The 15,325-nt window shown below is 48.2% G+C and overlaps 7 protein-coding genes across 7 annotated transcripts; 3 read left to right on the top strand and 4 right to left on the bottom strand.

Annotated features, from left to right (window-relative positions):
* Positions 1-1,336: 1,336 nt before the first annotated feature.
* FPRO_14603 (uncharacterized protein) lies at positions 1,337-2,645 on the bottom strand (the record flags this gene model as incomplete). The annotated part of the gene is made up of 5 exons (XM_031219647.1): positions 1,337-1,551; positions 1,663-1,771; positions 1,827-1,961; positions 2,020-2,236; positions 2,329-2,645. The coding sequence occupies 5 exons, from the start codon at positions 2,643-2,645 to the stop codon at positions 1,337-1,339; spliced, it is 993 nt and encodes a 330-aa protein (XP_031085385.1).
* Positions 2,646-3,214: 569 nt separating this feature from the next.
* On the bottom strand, positions 3,215-3,730 carry FPRO_14604 (uncharacterized protein; the record flags this gene model as incomplete). The annotated part of the gene is made up of 1 exon (XM_031219649.1): positions 3,215-3,730. The coding sequence occupies one exon, from the start codon at positions 3,728-3,730 to the stop codon at positions 3,215-3,217; it is 516 nt and encodes a 171-aa protein (XP_031085386.1).
* Positions 3,731-4,601: 871 nt separating this feature from the next.
* On the bottom strand, positions 4,602-6,017 carry FPRO_14605 (putative D-lactate dehydrogenase (cytochrome); the record flags this gene model as incomplete). The annotated part of the gene is made up of 1 exon (XM_031219650.1): positions 4,602-6,017. The coding sequence occupies one exon, from the start codon at positions 6,015-6,017 to the stop codon at positions 4,602-4,604; it is 1,416 nt and encodes a 471-aa protein (XP_031085387.1).
* Positions 6,018-6,845: 828 nt separating this feature from the next.
* FPRO_14606 (uncharacterized protein) lies at positions 6,846-8,644 on the top strand (the record flags this gene model as incomplete). Its single annotated transcript, XM_031219651.1, has 4 exons — positions 6,846-7,055; positions 7,165-7,320; positions 7,408-8,369; positions 8,443-8,644. The coding sequence occupies 4 exons, from the start codon at positions 6,846-6,848 to the stop codon at positions 8,642-8,644; spliced, it is 1,530 nt and encodes a 509-aa protein (XP_031085388.1).
* A 711-nt stretch (positions 8,645-9,355) lies between these two features.
* Positions 9,356-11,248, top strand: FPRO_14607 (uncharacterized protein; the record flags this gene model as incomplete). The annotated part of the gene is made up of 1 exon (XM_031219652.1): positions 9,356-11,248. One exon carries the CDS (start codon positions 9,356-9,358, stop codon positions 11,246-11,248), a length of 1,893 nt encoding a protein of 630 aa, XP_031085389.1.
* A 597-nt stretch (positions 11,249-11,845) lies between these two features.
* FPRO_14608 (uncharacterized protein) lies at positions 11,846-13,120 on the top strand (the record flags this gene model as incomplete). Its single annotated transcript, XM_031219653.1, has 1 exon — positions 11,846-13,120. The coding sequence occupies one exon, from the start codon at positions 11,846-11,848 to the stop codon at positions 13,118-13,120; it is 1,275 nt and encodes a 424-aa protein (XP_031085390.1).
* Positions 13,121-14,749: 1,629 nt separating this feature from the next.
* On the bottom strand, positions 14,750-15,053 carry FPRO_14609 (uncharacterized protein; the record flags this gene model as incomplete). Its single annotated transcript, XM_031219654.1, has 2 exons — positions 14,750-14,909; positions 14,977-15,053. The coding sequence occupies 2 exons, from the start codon at positions 15,051-15,053 to the stop codon at positions 14,750-14,752; spliced, it is 237 nt and encodes a 78-aa protein (XP_031085391.1).
* Positions 15,054-15,325: the final 272 nt, after the last annotated feature.

A 15,325-nucleotide genomic window follows, 5' to 3' on the forward strand; every position in this document is an offset into this window, starting at 1 on the left:
TAAGTGAATATAGCTCATGCAAGGTGATTGAGGTGATAAGGTTTATAACGGGCAGCAGCTTGTCGTTCAGAGGTCATGTGTTTTCCTTGCATACATGCTTTTGTGAGTACGCAGCTGGTCCGAAAGTCAACGGAGGCAATCCTCTCGGCCACAGGCAAAGTCGAGTCTTGCCATATGGTAATGCCGTCATGGGCGGGTAGCGGCTTTGTTTGAAACGAGGTTGTCTGGACTGCTTAGCAGCCCAGACACAGTGTCTGTCACGCTTCTGCTCGCCTACCTTAGTGGGCTGGTGCGAGGGCCCGAGAGCTGGTCCCCAGGGCATAGCGCATGGAAAGAGCTTGTTTCTCAGCGCGTTTGCTTGGCACGGCGGCATTTCAACAAGAGAGACATGGTACGTGATGACGTAGTCTAAAATCCTTCATTACATTCCAATCCTTTTCTGTCTCGTGTTGCGGATTATTACGGTTAAGGTTTGCCGGCTCGGGGACTATCTGCGGTTTGATTAAATTAATGTTCCTCTCTGGTGATGATATAAAGCTATGTCAGCCGCTCTGGTTTATCGCCATGGCTTTTACAATTACTTTCGCTTTAACAAGTCAACAGATTCTTTTGACAAAACAGACATAGATAATGAAAGTGGATAAACTAGATTAAAAAGTGCCATTTAAGCTTGAACTTAACATTTTAGACTTTTCACTTCACCAACCATAGACATCATCATAGGACTGGGGTAGCATCAGCAGAGTCAGCACTAGCTGAAAACACAGAGCGCGGGGTTCTATTCCCTCGATTAATTCCCAAACAAAGCACTGATCACCAAGGTTCCCCATTCATATTTCCTTCCCTGTCGATAGGACCATGTACGGCTGGCCGTCTAACACGGCGCTGCTTTTCGGACTTCTTCCCGCGGATCTACGAATCCTCGGATCCTGCCGTTCCAGCTCGGTCAGAGCCAACTCTGATTCGTCAGACATACATGCCCTTACGAGTTTCTCAACCGAGGTCCATGAGGGTAAGGACATGAGAGTCGGTGCGCACTTCGAGAATTGTGGGCTGCTTCACGACTCTATATCCGTCCATGTCAAATCAGCATCACAGACCTTGATAAAATGCTAAAAGGGACCTCAAAATCTATCTGTAGATTTGGCCACAGCTGTTGAGACTACGTGAATTCGAGCTCCTGCAGTCCCGAGGCGCGAGTGGCACATAAAGTAGATAAAATACTAAGCTACTATAGAACCCTCTCTCAAAAAACGTTATCGGATTGCAAAAGATGTTAAGGTCTTAAGGTCTGTCAATCTCAAGCTCTCTTCCAATGGTTGATCAGTCGATTCAGTCAGTTTCCAACCTTCTCTACAAACTTATCCAGAATTTCATTCACCTCATCTGGCTTCTCTAGCTGCAGCCAATGTCCACCAGTAATTTGCTCGACTGTTAGATCGGGCACGAATGGGTGCATTTGCTGCGGGATATTCATTGCGGCAGTAATGACGTTCGTGGACGCGATTAATAGCGTTGGGTGCGTTAGGATATGGGCAGCCGTTGTGATTTCTAATTTGGTATTAGTAAAATATGGAAGCGGAGGTGCCAGAGAGTAATCTCCAAGTATCGGGAGATGCAGAGAAGAGGAGGAGATACTACTCATGGAGGGGAATGACACACCTTGCTCATCTTCTTCGTTAATGTTGCGCAGACCAGCTCTATACCAGTTTATTGCAGGTCCATAGCCACCTTTCTCCTTTGAGAAGGCGTGTTCATAATGTTTATGATCCTATTCCATGCACGTTAATTTTCATGTGACATCACATCGTGAGTCGAACTTCTACCTCTGATGTCAAATATGCTGGCAACTTGGTAGTCTTGCCATCAGTCAACCAAGAGCGTAAACCCCCCAGAGCTCCCTTGTATTTCTTGGTGATCTGTTCGTCGGTACTAAAGTATAGGGACTCTACCGATTCGGACTGCAGTTTTTCCAATAGCTTAGCAAGTCAAAAGCCAATAGCTTTGGAAGGAACTTACATGTTGATCTAGAAGTCCAGGAGCATCGTCGTCATCGAATAAAAGGAAGTACCCAAGGATCGAGAACCCGAGTTTTGCTTCCACTGATCTATTGATGTGTTGTACAACAGCGGTAGTGAGACTACGACCAGGGGGCATGTATCCGTGGTCGATGTACACATAGCCTGAAAAGCGATCGGGATGATAATTTGCAAGTCGCGACAGAAGGAAACAGCCCCTGGAAGATGAAGGTTCAGCATCGTTACAGTCCTCTATTCATTTAGAGTGATTTGAATGCGATGACCAGAAAGGAAAATGAGCTTAACATACCAGTCATGTGCCACGCCGACCAACTTTTCAACGCGCTCTGATATCAAAATTTCAACAATATCATTAGCCATGTCCTCACCTTTGTACATCTCCAACTCAGTCGGTTTTGAGGTCTCCCCGAAGCCAAGTAGGTCTGGTGCTATGACGCCATAGCCCTTCGCTTTGAAAAAAGAAATCTGATGGTGCCAGTGATACGAGGTAGAGGGGAAGCCATGTAGGAAGAGAAGGTATCGAGTATTTGGGAGTTGGGGCTGGATATGAATGTAAGAGTAGGTGAGTGCGCGGTTTGTAGTATGGGTTGAGTGGGAGAAAACCATGGTTGATTCTAGTTATTGGGCAGGCTGTAAATTGCCGTGTGATGAGCGTGTAGTGATGGTAAGGTTGAAACTGCTGGGCTTATATATGTACGGTCTTGGAAGTGAAGAACGAAGGATTGGAATGTTGAAAATCAGACGCGTTCATATGCATATATTTATATCCCAATCCCCTCTAGCAAAAGACCGAAACGCTCGGCATTCACAGGTTCCTAGTTTTGTTTAACTGCAGAGGGAGTATCTTACCTACCAAGCTGTCAGCAGTGGCGTAGCAGGGAAAACAATGGGATTATGACACTTTTTGCCGATTGAGGTTAGTGATGCAACTTTTCTGTCTGGCTTGGGGTTTGGTCATCGAATCAAAACACGAAAGTTACGCTTTGAAGACTGCGATTGGTTACGGTGTTCCACATTCATGTATGCGTCGTTGACCAATGGTAGAAAGCTAGACCAGTAAGTAATTGCTGACCTTATATCTTGGAGTATTTTGTATGAAGCCTTTGTGGTCAGGTATAGTAGACCCAATGAATCGGTATTTCTTTAAGAATTAACTATTAACGAACTGTTATTATTCAATCAAATTGCCGCAAAGACGTCATTTGAGTTGTAAGCTGATACATAGCACGAGTAAGTAGATGATACTTCGTAGATGAACTGTCGACCTCAAGATTCGATCCGGCCTCATTAAAAGGTGCAGGTATTATATCTGGCCTCCTGGGGAGTTTCTCAAGCATGGAACAGCCTGCCTGCATATGCATCTCGATCCGACTATCGATATCCAGAAGAAATTCTATGTAACTGAAGAGAACGCTCGCCAAGACAGCAATCTCCATACTTCGGGGAGATCCATCAAGTCGAGCTTGGAGATCCAGGATGGCCATGCTATAATGTCGTATTGAAAAGACTAGCGCTGGGGTGCTTTGCCACACGTTAGGATGGTAACGCCTGCTAGCCAAAGCTCCGATTGATAAGGCCGCATGATGCAATGCTGGTTCAGTGAGAGTGCCCTGGAGGATTACGTCTTCCCACTCGGCGATTTCAAAAAATAGAGAAAATTCACCAGCGCACACGACTCGAAAGTACTCCATGTGCTGATACTCCCCAGCCAGTAAAGGCTTGGTAGAAGGGTATCGCAGGCTACAAATGAGAGGAGTCGCCGTGTACCGCGGTGCCCCGAGGGGAGCTGACGAGGCGAAGTCACATTTCCATCCCGCTCTGATACAGGGTGAGCAAGCTGGTCTGGCCTCGTCACACTTCTTATGCCTGCTTCTACTGCTGAATTAGCGAGATGTTGCCATGGCGTATGGTGGGGCCTCCTTACTTGCATGTCAAGCATCCCGTGGTGACTTTCTTATTACCCCGAGCACCATGGCGTAGTCTTCTTATCATTACTTATTCGTTTTGATAGCGACTTCAATTATGACGCTGAGTTTATTCATATCTGATAAAGTGGAGGATCGAGATGTCAGATCAGCGAGTAAGAATGAATTAAATAACGCATAAGCCTCGCTGAGAATATTGCTAAGCGTCATCGTTGTCCAATCACAACCTCAGCGTAAGTTAGTACATGTTAGTTTCTTCATTCTAGGAAAAGCGATGAGATTACCCGGATACAACCGCACGAGTTTACTACTCTCAGCTTGATTAAGATAATATTATCATCTTAGTTATCTCAATGCAGAAAAGAACTAACATCCCCGCCGATTTGACTGGCTACAAAATCCTTCGAAGAAGAGTTACGTGCTTCGGGGGACATCAAAGGCGAATAGGTTCTACACAGAGTCAATAAAAGTCGATTCTTCAGCAACAAATAGTTGAAGAGTCATAGTAAACCCTATCCAATCGTACAAGAGATACATCGCCTCCCAACTCGAGATCTCATTGGATTGCAGAATCCTCAGGCAATTAATTATATCCAAACACTTGGCTTCTCTTTAATATGATCTCGACCGGGTGGTATTATACATAGAGGTTGGACGGTGGATCGAAGACCTTGCCTGGGTTCATTAACCAATTCGGATCGACGGCTTTCTTGAGTGTTTGCATCAATCCAATGGTGGCCGGGCCAAGCTCGTCCATCAAGCACTCCTTCTTCCCAATTCCAATGGCGTGCTCTCCAGACACCGTGCCCTCCATTTCTAGCGCCCTCCTCATCATGATCTTGACTGCTTTGCCAACTTTGGCACTCTGCTCAGCATCCTGGGGATCGTAGAACATGGCGACGTGAAAATTGCCATCGCCCACATGGCCGACAACACTGGCAAAGATTCCAAGTTGACTGCAGTCCTGCTTTGAGACATCTATGATCTCTGCAAGACGAGACAGCGGCACCGCGACATCGGTGGACCATAGTCGGGTCCCTGGCGGGCGAATGCTCACCATTGTGAAGAGAGCTTCTTTCCTGGCTAACCAAAGGTCATGCTCCTCTTGTTTGGTCCGAGCTACTTGAAAAGAGTCGCTTGTGAACGGTTTGATAAATTGAGACACACGCTTGACGTCGCCCCTGACAGCCTCTGCGCAACCAGAGAATTTTAGAAACAAGGTCGGTTTCTCTGCCCATTTCCGCTTCTTCACGACTGCACTCCCGTGCTTGTTGAGAACCCGCATCTGTACATCGTCTAAGATCTCAAGCGCTGCGAGTTGGACCCCCGAAGACCGTATCAAGGCCGATGCAGCAGCTGATGCCGCTTTGATGCTTGGAAAGGACACCACTGCGACGCTCGTATCTTCTGGAATTGGCGCGAGCTTGAGCGTCACCTCCGTGACGATCCCAAGGGTTCCTTCAGATCCCACAAAGAGAGAGGTCAGATTGAAGCCGGCTGATGTTTTGCGAGGCCTCCTCCGCGTCTTAATTACAGAACCGTCTGGAAGCACGACCGTCAGGTTGAGAACCCAGTCTTTCATAGTGCCATAACGCATGGCGTTGGTACCGGAGCAATTGGTCGAGACCATTCCTCCAACAGAGGCGGTAGGAGATGGATCCATTGGCGCGAACAATCCTGACGAGGCGATTTGGGAATTGAGATCCATCCAGTTGACGCCCGGCTGCACAACGATATCCATATCCTCCGGGTGAAAGGCAATGACTTGGTCCATGTAGGACATATCAATGCAAAGCCCAGAATAAGGCTGAGCAAAGTTGCCCTCAACGCTTGAGCCGGCGCCGAATGGAATCATCGGCACCCTGTATTTACTGCAAATTCGGGCGATTGTCGAGACCTCTTCGGTTGAGCGAGGGTAAACCACAGCGATCGCTCTTTCGCAGGAGTTCGCCGTGCTCCAGTCCGAATGTCCATGATGTTCCAAGACCTCTGCATCGTACGTTACAGCGTCATCGCCCAGGAAGCCTGTGATTTCCTCTGCCGCTTGAAGCATCTCGTCGTGACTGGCATATTTAGGACTCTGCGGTTGCTGCGTCGTGGTTGATTGGACCTCCAAAAATGCTGCGCCGACCGCGAAGCTTGTGACAACCAGAGAGACGCCTCCTATGAGGCTAAGTTTGTTCTCATGGCGGCTGCGCTGGCTCGCTTGTGAAGCAAATGGACGCGACTTTTGCACCAGTGACGAATGACTTGGCCTCTTGAAGAATTGTAATGTTGCCAGACGCTGACTCCCGAACACCGGAGAGACGTTGCTTTGGAACCTGGACAACAACATGCTTGAGTCTGCGCGTATCCAGGATCAACTCGTCCCAAAGTGAAGATGGAGGTTGAAAAGCATAACGGGATCTGCACAGAATTTAGTTGTCGGATGGCTCCAGCTCTGATGAGAACGCTGGCGTATCAATTGCTCACACCAGCCCCAACGGGATAACTTACCTTTCTTTGTCTTGACTCGGCTAATCACCGCCAAGGTTGTAGCGTAGCTGCCGACTGATAGGGGATAATGGAGAACATGATAAGGATGTCCCGCATCCATCAACACATGATATAGCCGAGCTTGGTGATAAGATTAGCCGGCCGGTTTAATCGCTCATTGGTGTCAGTATCCAAGAAAGGGTACGCCACAATTCCCAACAGGGCGGATCTGGCCCCTAGGTTCTCGACTAACTTAGGCGTTATCGTGAATGTTGGAAACTCTACTTCACCTGCGGAGATAAGCCAGGCTGTCCTGAGGTGAATGGATCATTCAAATAACAAAGCATTACACGAGTGTGAATTCTGATGATCAGCACAATTATCATCGCTGTCTTTGAATAAAGCTATGGCACCTACACAAACAACGGACTCTGGAGATCAGAAGAAGGCGGCTGCGACGCCTTCTGAACAGATCAGTGTACACGATGGCTACTCGGAGAGTGTCAACACTTATACTACGGCTCTGAAGCTAGCCGCAGCCCACGAAGGAGATGAGATAGACGCTGTCGCTGAAAAAAAGCTAGTCAGGAAGATTGACTGGCTCCTGATGCCCTTGGTAGGTCTCTCCCGCTTTAATCCACTCCTGCGTGGCTATGGTCTTTCTTGACCAAAAGACGCACGAGAACGCGGCTGCCAGAACATGAGACTTACACAGGGTTATCTAGATGTGTGCAACCTATGCACTCCAATACTATGATAAGGCAATCATCGGCCATGCAGCCATCTTTGGCTTGAGGGAAGACTTGGACCTGATGGAGGGTCTTCGATATTCCAACACAACTCTCATTTTCTACTGTGGCTTCATTCTCGGTTGCTATCCTGTAAGTTGTCCCCAGCGTTCACCACTACTGTCACCAGGCGACCTGGCAATATCCAACAAGAGAACCCTGACATGAATGTGCTCTTAGATCACCCTGCTGGGCCAGAAACTACCCACCGCCAAGGTCTGCGCGGCCATCTGCTTCGTCTGGGGAGCTGTCGTTGCGTCGACGGTGGGATGTTCCTCGTATGAGGGATTCATGACAAATCGTTTCTTTCTGGGGCTCATCGAATCCGGTGTCTCCCCTGTATTCATGCTCGTGACATCGAAATGGTATACAAACGAAGAGCAGGTTCTCCGGTCTGGCTTATGGTATTCCTGCAGCGGCGGTGTTAATCTGATCTCTCCACTCATCAACTATGGGCTCGGCAGCATTCATGGACATCTTGCCGGCTGGAAAGCCATGTACCTATTCGCCGGTCTCTTCACCGTTGCTTGGTCCTTCGTCATCTGGGCCTTCTTCCCTGATTCGCCGGCTACAGCAAAACATCTCAGTGAGGAGGAACGTGCATTGGCCATTCTTCGGCTTCGGAGGAACAATACTGGCTTTGAGAATACGAAGCTGTCACCTCGGCAAATCTGGGACACATTGAAAAGCTACCAGTTCTGGTCTGTTTTCATCCTCTCCATGCTGTGCAGCACAGCGAGCGGTGCTTCCAACACATTTGCATCTTTGGTTTTTAAAGGCATGGGCTTCAATGTCTTCCATACTCTGCTACTTAACGTCCCTCTAGGCGCCATGGCATTCATCACAATCATCGGGTCAGGATGGCTAGGGCGACGATTCCAGAACATGAGACACCGCATCTATAGTGTTGCATGTATCCCTGTCATCATAGGGTGTTGTCTCTTATGGAAATTGCCCCGCGAAAACACAGGGGGAAGAATTGCAGGCGTCTACCTCGTCACGTTCTTTGGTTCGTGCTATGTCCAGGTTATCGCCTTTGGAACATGCAACTTTGCTGGATACACCAAAAAGACAGTGGTGGCAGCTGGGATCTTTGTGGCTTGGTGTCTTGGGAACATCATCGGACCGCTGCTCTTTAGCGCGTAAGTTTTCGCCGCCTCTTGAGAGTTATTGAAGACTCTGGAAGCTCAATCCTTTCTAACCTTTTGTCTACAGGAAATACGCCCCGGGGTACAATCAGTCTTTCACTGGTATCATGATCTGCTTCGCTATCGCTGTTGGTGTCTGTGAAGCGACAAGATTCATGCTAGCACGTGAGAATGCACAAAGGGATGCCAATTATGGCCGCCCCGGTGTTAGCCATGGCCTTGAAGATATCACGGAGAAGGAAAACAAGGACTTTAGGTACCAGCTGTAGGGTCATTTGATAGCCCGTGGAGATTCGTCAAGTGGGCGCAGGGGTCGCAATACGTTGTCAGAATAAAGTCCAGCCTCAATTTCAAAATCTGTTCTGACTTATAGTAAATTGTTCCTTCATTTTTCGCCCTGGTGACAGTCATGTTGTTAGTCGCGCATCTCACTCTAGACATGGGATCGAGGCCGTCTTTCAGCCTCCTGAATCTGGTCCTTAAAGCTCGGCTACAGCTTGACATTCGCAGAAACAGACTTTACATTGTCCGCGGCGAAGGAAGCGGGACTGTTACTTCGTCTCAATTGATACTGAAAGAACTGAAGTATCAAGCCGATAGGGGGCTGCGGGCACTGAGTCAGTCACATGTCCTGCCAAACACCTACTTCAATGGAATTCATTCATTCTACGGTAAATTATCCGGATCCACGGGTGAAGATATCGGAGCCAGCGGATCAAAACATGCCGCTTCCGCTTGACACGATGAACCTATCTTCCGTGCTATCGAGTTGATTATCTTGAGCTAGCCTGGAACTCTTGTTCTAGATCTGCGCTTATCTAAGGTGTGGATCAAGTCAGAGATACGCACGAGCAGAGCCCCTCGGCTACCGGTTATTTCTAATCGTTGCAACAACCAGAATCTCTAGATTTGCGTCGATGACAATTTCCTAATAACTCGGCAAAGGGATATTTGCGGATCGGCTTAGCGCGAAACATAACATGCAGTCGGTATTGTCGCCGTCGAGCACCTCGGATGGGCGCCCATCCCCGGATAAGGAACCTGCCCGACGTCAGCCTCTGAGATCAAGAGCGGGATGCTGGACATGTCGGGAAAAGAAAGTAAAGTGTGATGAAACCCGGCCGCAGTGCCGCCGGTGCGTTCGTCTGCACCGGTCGTGTGATTACGAGTCCCGGGCTCGAAAACCCTACACGCGGGGTAATCAAGGGTCCCTACGAGAGCAGACATTGCCACGTCGACAGCCACAGCGCTCTTCCAGTGATGGAGAACCCCCGGGCAATGCTGTGCACCCCACAGCTGCGGAGAGGACAGCTCCCGGTTCACCTGGTTCAGCTCATGGTACAAACCATCAGTTCTCGCCCAATAGGCCACCGGAAGTATCTCCTCTGCAAGCCTCGCAGAGCAATACACCCGTGGGAGAGCCATCGAACTTTGAGACACCACCAAGTGGTGTCGCCTTTGAACCGGCCTCAGAAGTCTCAGCAATATGTGCCGAGATCCTTCAGGCATCTGATACTGAGGCAATACACTGCTTCCGTTTCGTTCTAGCTCCTTCTATTGACCGGAAACAGCCTGAAACTACAGTCCTCGCGACAATGTGGAAGCTCGCGATACACAGTCCAATGGTCCTCCACATGATATGCGCTCTAGGTGCTCAGCAATCTTGTATTCTCGATCGTCAGAAATGTGAACTTGATGCATCCACGGAGCACGCACGCAGAGTCCGAGCAGCCGAGCACTATGGAGCCTCACTGCGGTTGCTCGTTATTGCTGCAGCAGAGGATACAGGTCAAATTGGGGAGCTAGATCTTATTCTGGCAACGTTATGGCTAATGCTCGAATACGAACAACGATTTGGAGATGGTTCCGGTTCGGGGCTGAGTGCACACCTCAAAGGCGCAGGGTCTATCCTTCAAGGTCGAATACATAAATTGCGAGACATGGTCGAAGACGATGACAGCCATATCTGGAGCCCTACGCAGGAGTATGGTTTGCAAAGCCCCACGGTCCATAGCAAAAATTGGACCATCTCTGACTTTGCTTCACGCATCGTGGTCTGGATTTCTTACAAGGACGGAGCCGCTGCTCTAAATGGATTTGGGGGTTTCTTCAATGAGCTACTCGGAGAGGTTTTGGCTGACCCGAACGAAGATTACGCACGATCTCTAATTCGTGGGTTTGATGCTCTTCAGAAGCGTGCGAATCGTGCCTACAGTGATAACTTTGATCGTGAACTTCCCCACGAGCTGCTACTTGAGGATGTTCACAGCCGGCCTCTGTTTTATCTCTACGGAAACACCGGCCAAATAAGATTCCTACTATCACGGCTTGTGGCGCTGAGGGAAAGCGATGAGTTGGTCTTTGAGGAGTCCCGTCGCCAAGTCGCACAGCTACTTAACGCGACGACCGATCGTTACGCCGAGTTCCTTGACATTGCTCATACCCTGCATGTAGTTCCATCTGGACCGCACCGCACGTTCGTCGTCAATACTAGAATAATCTGTGCACATTACCACGCGGCTGTGTTATGCTACTTCCGCATCGTAAGGGGCGATGCGCTGCTTGACAGCCGACAGAGAGCCGCGCTGAGTCGGATATTAAACATTGGCCACCAAACCTACGCTGACGAGGGAAAAGCTGACATGACTGCCCTCGCATGGCCACTGTTTGTCACGGCTTTGGAGACGGATGATGCCCTGCATCGGACCTGGATCATGGAGCGGTACGAGACCATGTGCGAGCAAGGGGAGAACTATCGCAGAGCCCATGCCGCGCTCAAGGCCGCTTTCTCAATGCAAAGATACCACGAGAGACGCGTTGATCTGTTAGAACTACTTCGAAACACGAGCCGACACAATCGCTTCCTTATCTGAGCGCATTGAGATTGATTTACCAGATTAGTGGGGTTGAAGGCAATGAAATCTTGTTCCTCGCCTAAATCGATTTATTCTCGATCGAGGACGCACTGAATTTGCCGAGCTCGGCTATTGTTCGTGCCTGTCTAATGAGGCTGAGGAATCTTATCAAGCGCCACTCTGTCACTAGTAATCCGTGGTCGAAATCTGAATCGTAAATTGACCCCGAAATACCAATCATGTTTCGCCTACATCAAGACTTCATATCTGTGGACTACTGTTGACTATCTGCCCGATTTTCAGGCTTCCTAAATTTAGCCCAAATGCCCATAGCCGACCACTTCGAGTCCCCCATCCGACGCTAAATCAATGGCACAGTTCTCTAAGTCTTATCACTAATTTAAGCTATTTATATCCGTTCTTCAAACCAGATCCTACCACCACAACTACTATTCACTATAGAAATTACTCGTACGTTACCAGGGGATATCGAATTTATTCTAACTTATCATCATTGGACAACCCAAGTTGCCAAGTTAGATTTTGATAATAGAACCAGGATCCAACCCGAAACGCCTCTAGAGATCTCAACTCGTTTCCATGGGGTCACTCGCCATGTCTAGCATATTCAAACCTCGCCCAGCTCGGCGGGTGGCAACGGAGACGCAGGATGTCTGGTCGATGATCAACGAGGCTGCAGCTAAGTCTTCCGTTCAGCCCATAGTCAACATGGGACAGGGATTCTTCGGATACAATCCTCCAGAGTTCATCATCGATGCGGCCAGGGATGCGCTCCTGCGAGTAGACTGCAACCAGTATGCTCCGACTAAAGGCAAGCCTAGCTTGAAAAGGGCCATCGCAGAAAACTACTCAAAACGTCTGGGAAGGCAAATCGATGCCGAAACAGAAGTAACAATCACTACGGGCGCCAACGAGGGTATCCTGAGCGCGTTGATGGCCTTTGTCGAGCAAGGCGATGAGGTCATTGTCTTTGAGCCTTTTTTTGATCAATACATCAGCAATGTTGAGATGGCTGGCGGAGTTGTACGTTATGTCCCTCTGCATCCTCCAGTCCAGGGTAGTTCGGAAACAACCTCTGCCGGTGACTGGCAACTCGACATGGAGAGCCTTAGAGCGACCATCAATGGACGGACCAGGATGATCATTATCAACACACCTCACAATCCCGTCGGCAAGGTATTTACCCAGCGCGAGCTTCAGTCGATCACACAACTGGCCATTCGCCACAATATATTGATATTGAGTGATGAGGTCTACGACAGCTTATATTACGCACCAATGACGCGCACAGCTGGTTTATCCCCCGAAGTCTACAATCTCACTCTCACCGTCTGTAGTGCAGGCAAGACCTTCTACGCAACCGGCTGGCGCGTTGGCTTCCTCATCGGCCCTCCTCATCTGATCAAATACGTCGCCGCGGCCCATACACGCATCTGCTACACCTCGCCAAGTCCACTGCAAGAGGCGTGCGCCGTGGGGTTCAACGACGCCGAAAAGCACGACTTCTGGAACAAGTCTCGACAGAGCATGTTGGGCAAGATCGACCGATTCTGCCAAGTCTGCGACGAGCTCGGACTGCCTTACTCAAAGCCAGAAGGAGGATACTTTGTCATGGTCAACTTTGCCAAAGTCAACCTGCCCGAGGGCTATCCTTACGCCGAGAATATAAGAACCCGACCTCGAGATTTCAAGCTGGCTTATTTCCTCATCATGGAGCTCGGATTGGCTGCCATCCCACCGAGTGAGTTCTATACGCCGCAAAACCAGCAAAGCGTGGAGAACTGGTTGCGATTCGCGATATGCAAAGAGGATGGTGTGTTGGAGGAGGCGAAGGATCGACTGAGAAAGGTGAAGAAGTGGATGCAGTGAAAGACTGTTACTGTAGTGATAACCCAAGGCACGCTGTATTTCTTAAATCATACTTGCCCACAATTTCTGGTAGTTAGAAACACTCTTCAATGTAGTCAGCTCAAGTCCCGGCAAGACTTTCATTTTTTATCTACTTCCAAAGCAAATATAAATATTCCGGAAGAAAGCAAGCTTACCTGCTTTTGAGCTAGTCAAGAATGATGATTTTCCCTCCACGGACCATAGCCCAAGCCAGGCTAAGAGCTTGTGTGTGACTGCCTGCAAGGGCGCATGACTCTGCTGCTATCGGCTAGTACTGCTGTTGGCGGTTATGTAGAATAGTCTTGATAGATGAATTGTCCGACGAAAACACCCTGTCTAGAGCTGTCCTGAAGCCAGGGCTTGTGTGATATCTTGCTGCGTGAAGAGTGAAGCGAATAAGGGGTCCCGTCGGAATTCACCACATATGTTGGCAGGCTTCACCGCCGCCCACTAGAAGCTTGGTAAGGCCAAGCTGACAATAACATCCCGAAGCCATCCGAGAGGCTCAAAAGATTGTACTTCTTTGGCTCTAGATAGAACTTGATCCTTGGAAAGTTGATCCAACTCAAGTGCTCGTACTCCCGATTGCTCTATGATCAGAGCGTCACATCGGTGAGAGCTGCCATTAATAATGACGATTGTCCCGAACCTTCCCGCACTCCACATCTCGTCTTCTGTTGCTGGAAGAAGAAATCCTTCAAAACCAGGCTTGGAGCGGATTTTCTAAGGAAGAGTGCCCGTGTCATTACTAGCTTTATGGCTATGATCGGGATCGCGAGGTGCTGACATAGCGGTGGATGCCGAAGCTGGTGTGTCAAGATGATTTCGAAGTTCGAACAATTTTTGCGTCAACTTGGGGTGTTATTGCTTCAGGGCTGTATGTCATGGAGTATAAAGACTCTAGACTGTTCTACAAAGTTAGCGATATATAATTTCTACACTATCAACTTACTAGACTTATTTTAATCTATTAGTATATATATTAAAAATAAAAGGGAAATCTGGTTAAATGAAGCTTGAATGTTACTATAATTTGTCTATTACTTCTTTTATATTAGTAATATTATACCTTATGTTGTTAATAATAGTTTAAAAGTAAATTTTACTAATACTTAAGTATATATAATCAGTTAGGTTGCAGTAAATATTTTATAAGGTAAGGGAGAGATAGGTAAGTATATTCCTTTACTTTTAGATATCTCTAGAGGCTAATTAAGTATAGTAATATTTAAGGTTCTAGTACTATTTGTAAGACTAAAAGCTAAAATAAGTAGCTTAAATACAGGCTAATAGAAAGGCTAATAGAGGGCTAATAGAGGGCTAAGAGGTGCCATAAAAGCGGCATATATTAGCATATTATATATGGGTTTGGTTTTATCTCAGGATACCTAATTAGCTTACCTCTTACTTTCCTAGCTCTCTTGTATCTGCTGTGAAAGTGAGAAAGTCTCGTTTTCAGAGACTTATAGGTTTTTCAGACCTTCTTCGATATTTCCCCCTAATCAAAACTTTTTCTCCTTGTGCTGAAGGACAGAAATAAGGCTTTTGAAGCGTGGCTCGTATGCTCTATTCACTCTTCATATCCACCTGGCCAGTACTCTGGGTATTTCAAGAAAACCACCAGGGAGGATCGAAGGAGAACTCTGACGGAGCTGCATAAACAAATTCCCAGTCGATAACGCCGACGACTTTGAGGTCCTTGCCGACCAAGACGCTTGAGGGTCGCGAATCCTCTAAGAAGAGCCGGAAGCCGGTTCCGCCGTTTTTTCTAGATTTGGCTTCCAGGCGTCCTTCTGAGGCGAGGTTCCGAAACAACTGACAAGCCACGTACGTACTTATCGCGAACATCATCCTCATCTTCAACAGCATTGTTTTGCTGAAAGGCCAGCTGTATCAGGTTCATTTCAGCCATGGCTAAATACCACTCAGTTGATGTGGTGAAAGTTTGATCTTTGTTAGGTAGCGGACTTGCCGGTGAGCCGGTGAGATCAAGGATGGAGTTCATGTTCTGCATAAGTGGCCTTCCAGATACAACTATATCTCCCTCTGTATCTTCAACCAGGGAACCACTTCTTCTGAAAGAGAGTGTTGAGAGTTGGAGAAGGATGTTGCCATTTGGCGGTATAGAAACTGAAGCTTCTCGATGCTGATGTTGGGGTCGATTGGATGGGAGTCCGTCGGGGC

Source organism: Fusarium proliferatum (genome assembly GCF_900067095.1).
Source record: "Fusarium proliferatum ET1 genome assembly, contig: FPRO_scaffold008, whole genome shotgun sequence".
NCBI lineage: Eukaryota > Fungi > Ascomycota > Sordariomycetes > Hypocreales > Nectriaceae > Fusarium > Fusarium proliferatum.